General features: G+C 34.5%; 1 protein-coding gene across 1 annotated transcript in view; it reads left to right on the plus strand.

The window, feature by feature from the left end:
• The window catches only part of TBC1D22A (TBC1 domain family member 22A), a 145,807-nt gene that overhangs the window by 26,276 nt on the left and 103,255 nt on the right, over positions 1-16,276 (plus strand). Inside the window, exons 7-8 of the mRNA XM_010395583.2 lie at positions 255-317; positions 5,863-5,977. Coding sequence (XP_010393885.1) covers positions 255-317; positions 5,863-5,977 — 178 coding nt within the window. The remainder of the gene's footprint in view (positions 1-254; positions 318-5,862; positions 5,978-16,276) is intronic.

Here is a 16,276-nt window from a genome sequence, read left to right on the forward strand (position 1 = left end):
TAATTAAAATGTGAAATAAAGATCCTAGAATGTAAATACAAATATATATGTTTTTAAATTTTGCTTCATTGAAAGATTAACTTAAAGAATTGGCTGTATGTTTTGAAGTACAGTAAAAATCCATGTTATCCCAAAAGTAATGATACAATGGGATTACAACTAATAGTGTAAACAAATAGAATTATTTAAAGTATTATGTTGTTTAGAAAGTGTGCTGTTGGTTCCTTTTACAGTATTCTTCTTTGTCTAATTAGATCCACATAGATATCCCACGCATGAGTCCTGAAGTTTTAAGACTTCAGCCCAAAGTAACAGAGGTAAGAATGATATATTTTCTTTTTGAGAAAACATTTTATTAATGAATCTGATATCACAGTTTAATTAATAATTCATTTGATTGCACTTGCTATTTTGACTTCAGAACTAGCTTAAAGAAGTAAAAAAAATGAGGATATGTAAGTAGAGGCTAAGAATAGCAGTGTAAGTACGAGTAATAAAAGCAAAGGCACCTCATTAATTTCCTGTATTGAATCTGTCAGTTTTTATTGTGGTCTTGTGCCATTGAGGAGTTCTTTTTCCCTTTTTTACCTTTTTATATATTTTGTTAATTCTGTGTTTTTTAAGTAAGCCAGAGCATAGTCCTGTGGTTCCATGTATTTGTCAAACTCACTTAAGGTCTAGAAGTTCTTAGGGTGTTCCACGTGGGAAATTCTCTATTTTGAATTTGTAGCACAACTGGTTTGAATGCCTTATCTGATTTTGCTTCCTTGTAAGTTTTGTATGTTGAGTACACTATTTAAATGGTTTTACTACTGTTGTAATGATATAATTAATGTAAATATATAATAATGTGATTAAAAATGTGATTAATGATAAATATATTAATCAAATTGGCCTATATTGTTGGGCAATCAAATCTCATGGGGTCTTTTCATTTTAAAGTATATAGGTCATAAATAGCATAGATGGTGTGGGTTATCCTCTTTTACTTATTTTGTTTAATTCAATTTATTCTCCTTTCTAATGGTTCTAGTTAGACCTTCAAATGTACTTCCTTGTGCTTCCGTTCATAGCATTATAGATCCAATTAGAACATCATCTGATAGTTCATTATGAGAACTTAAATGCAGAACTAGCTTTCACTTGGCTTTCCATTGTTGCTATTATTTGTTTAATGGCAGTGCTCTTGAACATGTTGGAGAAATTGGTTTGAAGAAATAGCCTAGTACAGCATTTAAAAAAAAAATACTATAAATATAGGGCTTTCCACCTGCTTTCTATGTAGTGGGGTTTTACCTGGGCTGTTGTAGGGATGAATCGAGGAGTAGTGTAAGTAAAATCAGGGGGTGGGCTTGCATCTGTCTTTTACTCTCTGTCTGATTTTAACCAAACCCAGCTTGCTTGATGCCAATGTACAAAAGATGCTGAAAGGGTCATAGCACCCAATTTCTCCCTGGTTTCTTTCTCTTGCTTTCTGGGTTTCTGGAGACCTCCCATAGCACCAGTGAATCCCTCAGCCCCACAGGGATCCTTCCCTACTCCCAAGGGCTCATGCAGATAGAGTGTTTTGTTCCCAGAGCTGATTCCTGTCTAGAGAGAGAGAAGATGGTGCTGGTCTCTGGTGAGCAAGTCACTCTCCCCTTTTAAGGTGAGATGGCAAGGTCTATAAAGAGGAGAAGGGAATCAGGGTAAGGGTAAAAGGTTTCAAAGGATGACACTGTGTGCGAAGCCATTGTGGTGGATATTATGGTGAGTTTTGTACAAACTTTTGATGCCACAAAGATTTAGAATAATGATACCACTTCTGGGAAGAATCTCACATAGAATGAGGTGAAGAGACTAGTTGACAGAACTGGACAAAAGCACTAGTTAAAGCTTCAGAAAGACAGCACATGTATAAACCTCACAGTCTTCTGACTTAAATCTTGGAATAGCAGCATTTGGAAATTTTTGCTGTTTGTGGTGGTATCAGAGTCTATGTTGCCAAAGAACTTTTAATTAGCGTTAATAAGGCTGTTTTAATTTCTTATCTGAATTCGGAGTTTGGTTTCTATAATAAAATGTTGCAGTTTGGAAAAAGATGTTTTGAATCTGATGTGTGGAAATAACTAGTTATTATATGTTCCTTTTAAAATCAGTTTAAAGTGTTTATTTTTTATGGGAGTTATATAGATCCTGAGTGAGGGGAAAATAATGTTGGAGCGAGGACCTGACTAAAAATGTCTTAATAGTGGCCTTGAAAGAGAAGAACAGAGGAGTTGGAGGTGGTCTTTCGTATAGTGCAGTCAAGTTATTTTAAAGACCAGTGATTGTAAATTTAGTTTTAATAAATTTGATTAGCTAACATGGACTGGTCTAATTTATTACCTTTTCTTGCTTTAACTGAATTTTGTTGAAATGGAAAGCATGTGGCTGTGTATTTCCCATCTATGTTTGCATATTATACATAATAATTTCAAGAAAACTGCACAATTTAAAATAGTTTATAATTTTGTCCTCCCCTCTTTTTTTTTCTTTCCCTCCCCTACTTAGAAAACAAAAAGCAAATTTTCAAAAGCTTTTGGATTAAGGCTTTGGGGGTTTCAGACTTCCTCTGAGGTGACAAAACCCACAAGTAATTCAATACCTTCATTTAAGCTGATGGATTTTTCTCTTTATTTATATGAATATAATTCTTGCTGTAATTATGAATGAGAGTTAAATTCAAAAGAGAATAATAGATTGGTAATGACATCTCATGAGATGTAGCGGTTCTTAGTAGAAAAATAATTCCACTTTTTGTTGCTGGTTTGGAAATCAAGAAGGGATCCTTTTGGGAAAGTGACCTTTTTAATGAGTCCTATTTGAACACAGTCATGAGTGCTGTATAGAAACTTAAATCAGTCTGCTGTTCAGGTTTTCAGTGCTCATTTTTTTCAATTCAGAACAGTAAATGAAACTTTATGAAAATGGGTAGGAAATTGAAAATGCTATTTCAGTGTGTATTTGAATTTCTGATTAGAGGCATTTGGGGATATTAAAGCTGATGTGCCATCACTAAGTGGTGCTTCCTGCTAAAAAATATAACACCCCCTCTTCCATCTCAACAAATCCAAACACCATCCCCCTCTTAGTTTTCATACCTGGATTTTAAAAATTTTTTTAAATCCATAGGCTTCTCAATTTGCAATGCAAACTTTGTATCCTGTCAGGTTCTGAGGAAACAAAAGGTTGGTGGTACAAATTTATGGATTATTTGACTTCACACATGCCTTCATGAAAAAACCACTATGTTTATAGTTTTTGCAGGGGGTGTTTTGATTGTTCTTACTGAATTGCCATGGTTTTTTGTTTGTTTGGTTGTTGACTTTGCACATTTTGCGACCCCCATCACACTATGAGTTTTAGCCTAGTGCATAACCCTGTTCTACATTCTGCAGTTGCTACTTAAATAGGTTTCTCTAGTCAGCTCTATCTGATATTTGTTTTCTGAGAAAGCTATTTGTATTTGCAGTATGTTAAACATGTCCTTTTTCAGAAGTGAAACACAGAACAATAACTCTGATAATGCTGAGAAACTACTGTTGCTGAAAGTAGAAGTGGCAATGGACAGAAGCAGGCAGAGTGGCTGTGAGCTAAGTAACCTTGCTAGATTGGCAGTTTTCCAATAATACTAAAAATATTACATAAACAACTGTAATTTCTTCAGGGTATAGTTATGTAAAATGTAAAAGCATGTTGTAAATGGCTGAGTGTAAAATCTTTATACAGTTATTGATAGACAGTGAAACACCGCTGGCTATTGCTTAAAGGGCAGAGGTTGGGATTTTTTCAGTTTAATATGCAGTGCATATTAAAAAGCATGAGGTGACAGGACTAGCACCAAGAATTTGTAGCTAAAGGAATAAGCATCACGGCTAATGGAAGAAAGAGGCTTCTATGGAGAATTTACTAATGAATACTTTTCTTTTTGCCTAATCTCTGAAATCACACTTAACAAAAACTGGATCTCAGTTGTAGTTGTAATGGATCAGATGTGACCTCCCTTAAGGTTTGTTTTTCAGTGGCCACCAACATTTTTTTGTACTTGCTGTTGTTGAGTGTTTCCCCTGTTCTGTAAATTTTCAGCCAGGGAAACATAAGACCTGGAGATCAGTTGACTCTCAAAAGAAAGCCTGTAGAAGGATAGATGTTGGTATTTGGGACTTGTTTTCAAAGCAAAAGGTGCAAATACATTTCAGCTTCAGGTAACTTATGTGGAAGCCTGTGATGAGACTTTCAAGCACCAGGATGTGAGTCCTTTATGCTGATACCTTTCCTTACTTAAAAATGACTGCAAGAGAGCTTTTAAACTAAATAATAAGATTTTATTTAAAATTGAATTATAACAGTCAACTTCTTAATCTAAGAAAAACTTAAAGTGAGATTGAATATAAATAATCCTAACTTCACAAATAACTTCCTCCACCTATTGCGTCCTTTCAGGGCAGGTCTTTTACCAGCTTTCTTGAAGCCTGAGCATTCATTGACTTCTGGAGTTGCAGCAAACCACAGAATCCTTTGGATCCTTCCAAAATGTCTCCTTTTTTGTTAGTATTGAGTGATCTGAAGAACAATGTAGTTTGTGCTCTCATGAATGAGCAAACATTTTTTTGTTTTGGAAGATTATATATCCCTGATGCAATGCCTGTAGTTAGGACAAAGCATGTATGAGCTTTCACTCTGCTGCTTATTTGCAGCCTTTCAAGGGTACGTAATATCTTCAGAAACAAATAATTGAGAGGAAATACAGCCTGTCACAGACCTAAATGGAGTCAGAGAAAAGTTCTGTGATTTCCCTGCTCTCTACTCTTCTCATACTGAGATGTGGCCTCATGAGCTTTTGCAGATCTTAAGCAAGCTTCAGTTTACAGAGTTGAGAGGGTGTGGCTCTGTGATATGGCAGGCAGTTGCCTTATTTCTGCGTTTCCTGATTGTTTTAGATTTTTTATTAACCAGCATTACAGACTTCTGGAGTATAAAACTCCACACGGCAGTATTAGGCAGGCTTAACTGTTGTGGAATCTCTTTTTATGGGTATGTTATTAAAAAATCTAAACTATATCAAGTCCTTCTTTCTGTTACTTAGGAATAAAAAGAATACTGCATTAGTAGAATGCTTCTTTCAAAGAGATGAAAAATGATGGGAAGATAATTTAATATTTCTTTCCCTTGAGAAAAGAGAATTTTTATATTATTGGAAAAGCTCCAGTGAATACATGCTACTTTGTATTAACTACTGTAACTGAATTATGTACCAGGTTGGTTTTAACATGTGCTAATACTCTGAAAATGCTTCCTTTTGAAGAACTGAGAAGCTTACATAGCACTGGGAGTTAGTTATGAGTACCAGTGTTCATTTGTGCTTGTGTATACATGTTTTTTCTACTACTTAACTTCATGATATTAAATTTATCTGCAAGGAGGTCTTCAACATCCTTGCGAGGGGAAGGAGATGGGCAGGTACCGACTTTTTTACTCTCATGACCAGTGACAGGACTCAAAGAAATGGCACAAAGCTGAGTTGGTGAGGAGGTTTAGGTTGGATATTAGGAAAAGGTTTTTCACTCTGAGAGTGGTTGAACACTGGAAGAGGCTCCCCAGGGAAATGGTCACCGCACCAAGCCTGAGAGTTCAGTTGTTTGGACAATGCTCTCAGGCACATGGTATGATTCCTGGGGTGTCCTGCACAGGACCGGGAGTTGGACTCAGTGATCCTGATGGGTCCCTTCCGACTCAGAATATTCTATGTTTCTACAGTGTTTTGATAATTTACAAGTGTCTTGTTTAAAATGTGTTCATTACTTGTTAAATTACCTGATAGCTTCTTTACCTCTTTTTCAGATCTTTGAAAGAATTTTGTTTATCTGGGCAATACGTCATCCAGCCAGTGGATATGTTCAGGGCATAAATGATCTTGTTACTCCTTTTTTTGTAGTCTTCGTTTGTGAATATATAGGTAAGATTTGTCTTAATACTAGATTATGAGTTAGTATTGGTTTTGAAACATCATTTTCATTTTAATCTGACTAACAGTTTGGATGAGCTAATCAAAGCATAGATTGATACATTAATTTTATCATAAATGTTTGTAATTATAAATCTGCATCGCTTTAAATATATACTGAGAAGCAACAAGATTTTAAGTAGTCAGTGAAGTTCAGGAATCATCTTGATTTCTACTTAAGCAGTGTTCATTGTTTTATTTTCCCTTTCTCTTTTATGTTTTTTGTGAAAACTTAAAATTGTACATATGAACTGGACAACAGCAGCAAAACAAGAAAGAAAAACAAAAAACCCAATAATGCCTGATCCACAGGAAAAAAAATCACCAAAACAAAAAAAGTAACCCATGAAACACAGATATTGTGGGGAAATTAAAGTGAAGGGAACCTATTAAACTGCATCTGTGACTGAAATAATGGCATCCTGGAATTAGGGTCTGAAAATTAAGACAACAGTAATCAAATTTCTCTGTTTAAGAACTGTGCTCTTCTGAGACTTACAACATTAGTAATGATGGTAGTGTCAACAGCTCTATTTGTGTTGAGTTTGTGGCTTTATGTGTAAGTATACTTTTGAAAACATAAACAACTTAGATGTGGGATAAATCTTAAATTTACAGATTTGTATTTAAATTGTTATAAGCATTAAGAGAATGACAGATTGTTAATAATTCACTAATAACTTGGGTATAACTATGGATATAAAAGGTAAGGTTTAGCAGTAAAAATGACGGTGTTAATCTGGATTGAACTAAAACTGTTTTTCTTGTGCTTGTGTTTGTCATACACACATACAGTGAAAATTCAAGTGTGTATGTAAACTTGAACAATGCATTGTCTGGCTACTTCAGTAGGGCTGCATATATTGGATTCTTCCTACCTGGTCTGTGCAAGATATCCATCGGTGTATTAATCCAGATTGATTCATTTTAATGAAGGACAGATTATCCTTGAGTGGATGATATACTATCCAGTTATTCATTTGCATGGCAACAGCTCTGTTGCTTTTTCATTTCTTGTTTCATAGGGGGACATTTCATTGCTAAGCAACTAATGAGAACTACTGCTGCTTTCTCCCTAATCATCTCTTAAGTAGGGTAGAGGCCTACTCCTGAGAGTATTTGCAGTTTCTGCCTTTTACTTCCTCATTTGACAGATAATGAAAATGTTCTTAATGATTCTAGAACAGTAGGGTCTCTAGTAGACTTTAGGGTTGCTAATTGAAATAAGAAGTTCAAATGAGATGTGATTAGAGAATTGATATTCCATGTTAAATAGGCCATTTAATTAATATGGTAAGTAAGTTTGTCTTTACCACCAACTTACATTTGGAGATCCTGGTGATTGTTAATATATTTGCTGCTTTGTCAGGATTTTCATATTGGAGAGCATAGCTGTTCCAGTAAGTGTTTGATGAAGAAAGACAAAACTTGGAAACTTCCAATCATAAAAGATAGTTGGGGGAAATGTATGAAGCTCGGAAAACTGTATTCTGAAAACTCATTGCAAAACTAGTATCTACATATCATAAGAAAAACAGCAAAATGAAGGTGTTTTGTTTTTGTTTTTTTTTTTTTCCTCCAATATAGTGGTGGTCATGGTTAAGTGCTAAGAGCAGTTATTTCCCCCAGGGACATATAAAAACTTTCAAAGATTTTTCTTTAAATAGCTTTTTGATTTGAATCTTTCTAATATATTCAAGTTACACTGAGTGATGCACTCAAGTTAGAATGAATAAATGAAATGGGGACATTGCATTTGCAAAGTACGTCAAAAATCCTGTAATAAAATTATAGGATTCAAAATCAACACTGTGAATTGGGCTTTAGTAATTTATATAGAAATAAACACAGAATTGCAGAATTTTCCTTTCAAAAATGTTTGAAATGCTAGTGCATTTAATATTTACTTCAATAATATTCTGTATTTATTTTAGATTTTTACTTGGATCTCATTTCTTGGTTTTATATGAATATTGGTTTGTACATTAAGCATCTTTATTTATTGCTATCTTTTCGCTATTGACTTTTGTACTTTTCCTAATTTAAAAGAACCCTTTTTTGCTGCAGTTCTAAGTCACTTGGATCCTAATTTATACAGTTGAAAGTGATAATACTTTTATTTTAGCTTCTTTCTGTAGTAAAAAAGTTCTAAAGAATTATTAAGAATTAATAATAAATTCTTATGCTTAAGAATGCCATTAATAATAAATCTGTGCTGAGTAGGTCATCTGATGGTACATCCTGGTAATGTTTAAACGCATTTGCAGTTTTGTCAAATATTTTGGTGGGAGGGAAGCCATGTTTATTTTAGCTTTACGACAACTGAGAGAACCCTTAATCCTTAATCTTGCATAACAAGTGTGTGACATAGTTATTCTAGTGATGGGAGTCTTTTTGCTCTGCTAAAGACCTCTGCAAACTGGAAAAGTTTAAAGAACTTCTGAAGATACAGATGGCATGGATGAAAATGCTAATTTACTTCTCATTCAAATCTGAATGCCATAAAGGAGGTTTTTGGGTGTATAAATAAGGACTGAAGTCATAGATATTTTGATTGTTTAGTGTGGATTGTGGTACCTAATTTTACCACATAGATAAACACATGTAGAATATATTGAGGGATTGAATGTAGGAATTGAGTATGTTAAATGTTCAGGACATTCTTTCAAACTTTCCATCAGTATAGTGATGAAAGTGTAATCTGGTAATGTCTCATTAGTTTCCACTCTGCAATAAAAGCAGAATGCTGTAGCATTTTCAGCAAGATAAAACTTAATTGTCAAACCAAGTCAGGAGAGGAAAAACCATAATTAAAGAAAATTTCAGAGGGGGTAGATACTGGCCCCTGCTGGAATACAGTAGTTTCAGTTTTGAATTTCTGGTCTAAATTAGGAGGAGGAGGATTTTAAACCTTAGCTTTCTTATACCAGATAATTTTGTGTGTTATTCTCAACTTTTTTTTTTTTAATTTTTCCTCCTCATGAAAATGCTAGCAGTATTTAATCTTATTTGTCATATTGTAACAGCCTCTTTAGAAATCCAAACACTAGACGTGTGGGAAAACTATTCTGGGCTTACTTCTAACCTCCAGTGTGACATAGCAGTGTTGTAACGTGCTGTCAGAACACACGCTAACACTGTCAGGGCAGTTTTCCTGAAAGCCCTATGTGTTTGTAGCATATTAGTTTGTGTCAAAATGAATCTCATCCCTGTGGATGCACCAGTGGTGTTTTTGTTAATGAGATAAGATATACCATGTGATTACTCACTGTTTGTAGACTTAACGTGGACAAGGAAATTTTGCCCTGGATTGCAAGTTGCCACAGCTGTGCTCTTTGTACACCTTCCTCTTGCCCTGAGTTCCTGTAAACTACATTGTTTCCTAGTGTTAAGTTGTGCTGTACAATTACTTGTGGTCTCTTGCTCACCTACACTTCACTTTATCTGACGTTCCAGTACATCGTCGTTCCCTGGGCTTGTGTGTATATCCAAAACCCCAGAGAGGACCTGGATTTATTTGCCATCCAGAGAGATGAAAGTTTCAGAGAAGTACCACCATGATAAGGATGCGTGTCAGATTGTTGCTAAGTGGAATAGCTGTATGAAACAATTTTAAGATGCCTAGGAGTATTGGATCAAGGGAAAATTAGGAGTTAGTAGGAAGTCAAGGGCAGGAAATGAACACTATTGTACTTGGTCATTTTATGTTGGATAAAGAATGTCAAGAAAACTGAGGCTGCTGAAGACTGGAATGGTGATTGAGATATTGTCTGCAATCTTCTTGAAATAGAGGAGCCTGAGAAGTTGATGATGCTTACAGGAACTCATGAACTGAAAACTTTGAGAAGAGAGATCTTACCCTTGTAAGTATTTTTTCTTGCCATCTTAAATCCTTTTGTAGAAGGCATTAAATGAAGCTCCTGTTTTTTAAATTGATACTGCTATGACTTTATGGGATAATTAATCTAGGCCCAAGTCCTGTTGGAAGTGGGACAGGATTTATTCCTAGACTTCCTTTACTATGAGTAAAGAAAGGCTCTTTGGTCCTGAAAAAGCCTCCATCTGTCTATATCTCCCTTTCTTACCATTTTTTCCATTCCCTCTCATATGTTACAGGAAGTCTTCCTGCCCTTATAGCTGGTATGCAATCTCATTTTTGCATTCTTTTCCTCCTTTTCAACAGTGAATAATTGTATTTAAAACTATTAATTTTGCTGGGGTTTTTCCCACAGTTTGAATACTGTATCCAAAGTGATTCTTTTTATTGTATAATTGGAGTAAAGTTTCAGAGCATTTTATCATGGCCATATCTGAGGGGATTCCTCAGTGTTTGTTTATAAAATATGAAAAATTGTCAGTTAAGCAGAGATTTTTTTTTTCAAGAGAGATGTAATTTTTGTGTGGTAAATATATCTGTTTAGAATGTACATAAAACTGAATTTCTGTATGATGAGACAGCAAGCCAGAGAGCAAAGAGTATTAACCCATTGACTTTAGGGAACTGCTTTTCTCCATACTACATAAAGTAAAATTTTGTTTAGCATGCATTATTTCATTTACAAGACCAAGCTGAAGCCTTGATTGCTACAGTATATAAATTAATTTGAGGTTATTTATCCTGCTGTCATAAATATCTAGACCTTTATTATTCAGTTCCACCAATTCACTAGTCCTTGGAGAATTACGAATAGGACTTATACACTGTGGTTTTGAGGAGAGAAAGTGGAAAAGATGTACCATATTTGTAGTTGTTTAGAAGAGACTGACAGTGAAGGATGACAAATTGTTTTCATAAAATAGAACAAAGAACTATAACTGGGTTAACTGGATGTGTCTTCTTCTCCCAGGTCCTTCAAGTTCCTCTGCCTTCTGATTTACTGGGAAAGAAATTCTGGAAGACTTCCCAGGACTGATTTTCAGGAATATGAGGGATTTCTTTGGTTTGAGAGAGATGCAAAGATTTTACTTGCAATTGTAGTATGCTCTTCAATTTTTCTTTTAATTTTGGCATTAAACTTTGTAATAAACTTCTACTGTTTTCATGCTTTTCTTTGCTTAAATAAATACAAGGTTTTGCACAATATTGTGTTAAAGTGTTTTTATTTACGCATTTTTTGGAAATGATTTATGAAACATGAAACAAATTTGCATAAAAGCAGGGACATGAAGCATAATTGATATTTTAATGTTTCCCTGCAAGTTGTGAAACTATTAAGAAAGTAAATTTTTTTTAGAACCCTTTTAAAATTTGTATGAAAAATTATTCAAAATAATTTAAATGACTTTTCTGTCAAACAGAAATTCCATACCATAAGTTCCATTTAATCACATTAAATTTTTTCTCCTTTATGCAAATTACCAGTAATGTAGTTTCCATATACAAAGGTATATTTCAGTGCTGTTTCTTAATATTTCCATAATTTTGTAGTAATACTTGTGACATCAGGAAAGTTGACTCAAGTTGTCATAAGCATGAGCAATTTTCTATGAAATAGTCTTTGATAATTACATGGAATATTGTTATCTGTGTGATTTGGGTGAGAAAAAATGAAGAAGTCTTACAGAAAACTGTTGAATTCAAGACTTGAAACTCCAGACTGAAAAGTCTTTTACGTAAGTCCAGAAAACATCATCTGCATTGCTCTGAAAAAGCTGCAGTACACGAGCCACTCGGTGACCTGAATGTTTTTACTTCCCCGTCAGTTCTCTTTGCTGCACTCTTTGCTCTCATGTATTACTGAACACTTAGTATACATATACATGTATATACATATATATTTATAACTATAACATGGCATGGAAGTTGTTCAGCGTTATCTTAGCTTGCATTGAGATAACCACTGTTCACTTTTTCAATTTCTAGAAATATGTTGTCCCGCTCTCCCCCTATTGCTGTGCCAATCTGTTGTCAGTGAAAGTAATTTGTAAGTGCTGCAGGGTAGCTGAAGAGAGGGAGGACTCTAATGAATAAGATAGACAGTATTTGAATTTGGTTTCACAAACTGATGATTCCTGCTTTGCACCATGGAAAAGGTCCAGAATTAAACAGAAACCTGTGTTGAGCCCATCCACAGAGGACTTGGTGCTTCTGTGCCAGTCTTCTGTGCTGTGAGGCAGGACTGATTTTGACTGCAGTGGGAAAGCAGTTAGAAATTTTTTCCATTAACTTAAATATTATTGAGTTGTAGTTTTTGAAAAAGACTCAAAAGTTCCTTCAGGTAAATTACATGGAAATAAAGACAATAAGAATATAGACCTGAATTTTAGTGCTTTAAAAAGCAAGCTTTTGAAGCACTTGGGCAGATTATACTTTTAAATTGTTAATTTGTTTTTATGTATGTCTGACTTAAGAAAAAATAAATTATTCACGATGTCTGAGCAATTGTCTTTATTAATATATAATATAGTTTTTCAGGCCTAATTGGATAAAGAAATCTTACTATTTTACATTCTTTATTCACTTTAAACAAGTAGGAGAATCCATGTGAAGATAACTAGCCCTGAATTGTTTGAATTGTTTGTCAGCTAGCAGTGCTTGCCATGATACACTGTCCTGTCTAGGGTTGGTTCATAAAGCAAGATAGTTGGAGGCATTCCAAACAGAAGTAAGGAAAATGTAGATAGTATTAAGAGGACATCTCATGCTTAGTTTGTGAGGGGTTAGGGAATAAGGGAGCATGAAGAAGGGCAAATAAGTTGTCAGAACTTGTGTAATGGAGAGAACTGATAGGAATCAGTGAATTATACATTTCTTTTAATCTTTTGATCCTTTTATTTTGTGTTTGAATATTTATTTTAATTATTTACCTGGACAAGTTCATCTTTATCTTTTAGCATGAGTTGTTGGAATATCAGTTTTTTAGTTGCAGCTTGACTCATTCTGTAGTGGGCACTTTGTTCTGGCTTAGAGTTATAAAACGATTTAATTTAAGAATTATTTTTAAATGTAGTTACAATAGTACAGAAGTCCAAATGAACGTAGTTAAGCTTTACTCAGATATGCAGTTTGTGTGTGACTTGCTAGTGGTAGAGTTTATTCCCTACTGTTTTTCCCTAGTTGCTTAACCTACTGGAAGTTTGTGATGGCATTTAGTGTCAACTATATGAGTGGATCTGTTTGCATAAGTGCTCTCTATAGGCTTTGATAACATGAGGTGATTTATTTACTTAACTGGTGGATTTTTGGCTAATTGCACCAACCCACTTTTGGCATAATTTGGAATATAGTAACCTTGAGAGAAGATGTTAATAATGAGCAGCTGAGCATATATCTGCAAGTAACTGTATAGGGTAGTTGGGTAGTAGTATATTGCTGCATATATTTTACTCATTAATGTACTTGATTCCCTGTGAGGTCTTGGAACAGTGTGAACTGGATTCTTATGTGCTGTGGAATCTTCCAGATCCCATTTGTTCTTTCAAGAGGTCAGTGTACCCTGCCTCTTCTAGCTTAATTTCTCTATTCCTTAAGCTTCACAGTAGAGCCACATGTTTTAGTATTTCCAGATTATGTTTTGCTGGTCAGAAAAGGGTTTGCTTGCTGTGTGCTTAGATGACACAGCTGAAGCAGGGCTTTCTGCTGTCAAAAGAGGTGGCTTTGCTTTTTCTTTTCCAACCCAAAACATGCGTTCCAGTCTTCTTTTTTTGGTCTGCATTGGCTTTCCTTGGGCACAGTTAAACTGGCTGGAAACTATGTCCATAATAAACTGAATTATTTAACTTTCTGCACTCATCTTGAGGATCTGAGAAGAGAATCAGTGCTGATGTGAGGATGGAAGCATATTAGGGAAGAAGGGAGAAGCAAAGGTCTGTTTAGTGCCAGGTAGCACTTAGACTGCTTTAGCTGTGTAATAACACATGCTCATTATAAGAATTTGTGAATTACACTGACTTTCTGCTTAGCAGGTTAGGAAGCACAACAGACAGATACAGGATATGGCAACCTGCTTTTCTATTATTTGCTTCCTAGTACTGTCTTGAATGACCTTGATTTACTATAAACAGTGCAGTTTTACAAAATCAGTTCTTCTGTCTGTTTCAATTTTTATTTCACTTTCTTTAATATACTGTCAGATTTCTGAGCTAATTAGAATGGTTCATCTGAAGTGTTGGATGTATTGTTGCATCTTGAGCTTTGCCCTCTTCCTTTGCTTTTTCTACGTAGACTTTTTTTTATGTTAATTCTGTCACGTTTTCTAAAATCTTTCTTCTTTCTTTAAAGTATATTTGTAGTTCTTAGTAATCAAAGTGTTCAAAGTCATATCATACTGATGTGATGGAGAAAGTAACTCCAGTAATCTTCAGGACCTCCACGGAAACAAAATGAATTTCTTGAAAATCCATTCAGTTAACTGCACAAACTGTAAAATGAAAATTCTTGTTCTTATGAACTGGCACATATTACTAGCTTGAATAAAATGTGGGCTGTGATAAAATATTTTTTATCAGTTGATTACAGATATAGAGTAGTAATAGTCCTGGATACTTAAATCATAAGGATGTATTAGTTGACAAAGTAGGATGTACCGCAGCTTTGCTATCTTTCTGGAAAAAATTAATGTAATTCAACTAAAACTGGTTTCGTGGATAATTTTAAAAAATGCTTCTATCTATTTGCAGTGGAATAAGCCTAATTAAAGTTAGAATTCTCTGGCTGTTATTAACAATAGCTGTCAGAAGTGAAAAAGAGACATTAAGATTATCCTAAGTATATCCAACTGCTTAATTGCCTGTTATTTTTAGCTTTGCATGTGAGAGAAAAGCAGTATTTTGAGTAATGTTATTAATTGCTCGTAGTCTCTTATGAGTGTCTGTTTAAAACAAAGCAAAAACATCCCCAACCTCCCTTAACACCCGAAATTTTAGTCTATTAGTCTTGCAAATTTTTTAAATTTTTAAGTGATCTTCAAAGAAAGAACAATCTATATAACTTATTTTCAGAAAAGCATCTACATATGAAGTTGCTGTGCTCCGAGTCTGAAACCTGTCACTTTACCCTACCTAAGTAAATGTTTCAAAACAGTATCATGACTAATTATCATATTTTCATTGAAAGTGTAGCAACAGTGGCTGCATTTTCTGATCTGTTTTGCATTGATTTTTTTGCATTTTTTGACTTACAAGCTTTAAAAAAAGTATCTCAAGGGATTAAGAAAGGTTGGGTGTGGAGAAAAGCTGTAAGAGCAACTATGGAAGAAGCAAACACCTACTTTCTCAAAGATTAAAATAAGTGTTGGACTGAGGATTTTTCAGACCTAATGATTTCTGATGCCTGGTAGTAATTGCTTCAGGGTACCACTGTTTAAGTTAAATGTTCTTTTCTTAAATATGTTGCTATATATGACTGGCTTTCCTGGTACATAGGGGATTAAATGAAAATTTTTAATCTTTGGTGGCGTAAGATACTAACTGAAAAATTGGCAATTGCCATTTCATAAAAAGTTTTTTGGCTAAATCTGTAGGCATGAAATTACAATCATCTTCCTACTCTTCCTAACATTACAAAGATTTCTTACTGATGCTAGAGCAATAATAATTGGATTATATTTCCTTAAATTTAGAGCTTCTTTTTATTTGTTGTATTGCTCTCCCCATTATTGTGAGTGGAGGCATCTGTAGGTGGAATTCAGTGGTTTGGGTTGGCTTTTATTTTAGCTTGTTTGTTTTAAATATTTGTTGCATGCTTCTATGTCATACCAAAGTTTGTCTTGAGAATACTGATCAGCATACTACAGTGTATGGCCCATCCTCCGTTTACTTTTTGTGGTAAAGCTGTGCTTTAAAGCGAATCCTCTGAAAAGCAGCTGAGGAGTTCAAGCCCATTTAAAGCCCATCTTTTAGATGACTGTCATGGTTTTACACTTTAGAGGAAAAGCCAAGTAGGGACTTGAAAGTTACTAATAAAAATTTCTTCAATCATATCAGTGCCAGGAAGTCTATCAAAGAGGCAAAAAGTCTGACACTGGTGTCATGGAACCTATAAAATGCCACCTCATAGCAGGAGACCTATGTGGATTTTTTACTTAGATGTTTCTTGTGAAGAAACTTTCCAAATCCTGTCTTATGGGCAAAATCAGAGCCATTCTTTTGAATTTTTGCCATAAGAGATGTATAGAAGAAATCTCTGAATTAATAAAAAAATTCTTAGGTCAAATGGGGCTAATCAAACTTCTATCATAAGTAATCAGAATAAATAAGTCAGGTCTAGCCTTTCTATTGATTTGAAGTGTTTGATGTTTTCAGCTAAGTCAG

Source organism: Corvus cornix, chromosome 1A (assembly GCF_000738735.6).
Source record: "Corvus cornix cornix isolate S_Up_H32 chromosome 1A, ASM73873v5, whole genome shotgun sequence".
NCBI lineage: Eukaryota > Metazoa > Chordata > Aves > Passeriformes > Corvidae > Corvus > Corvus cornix.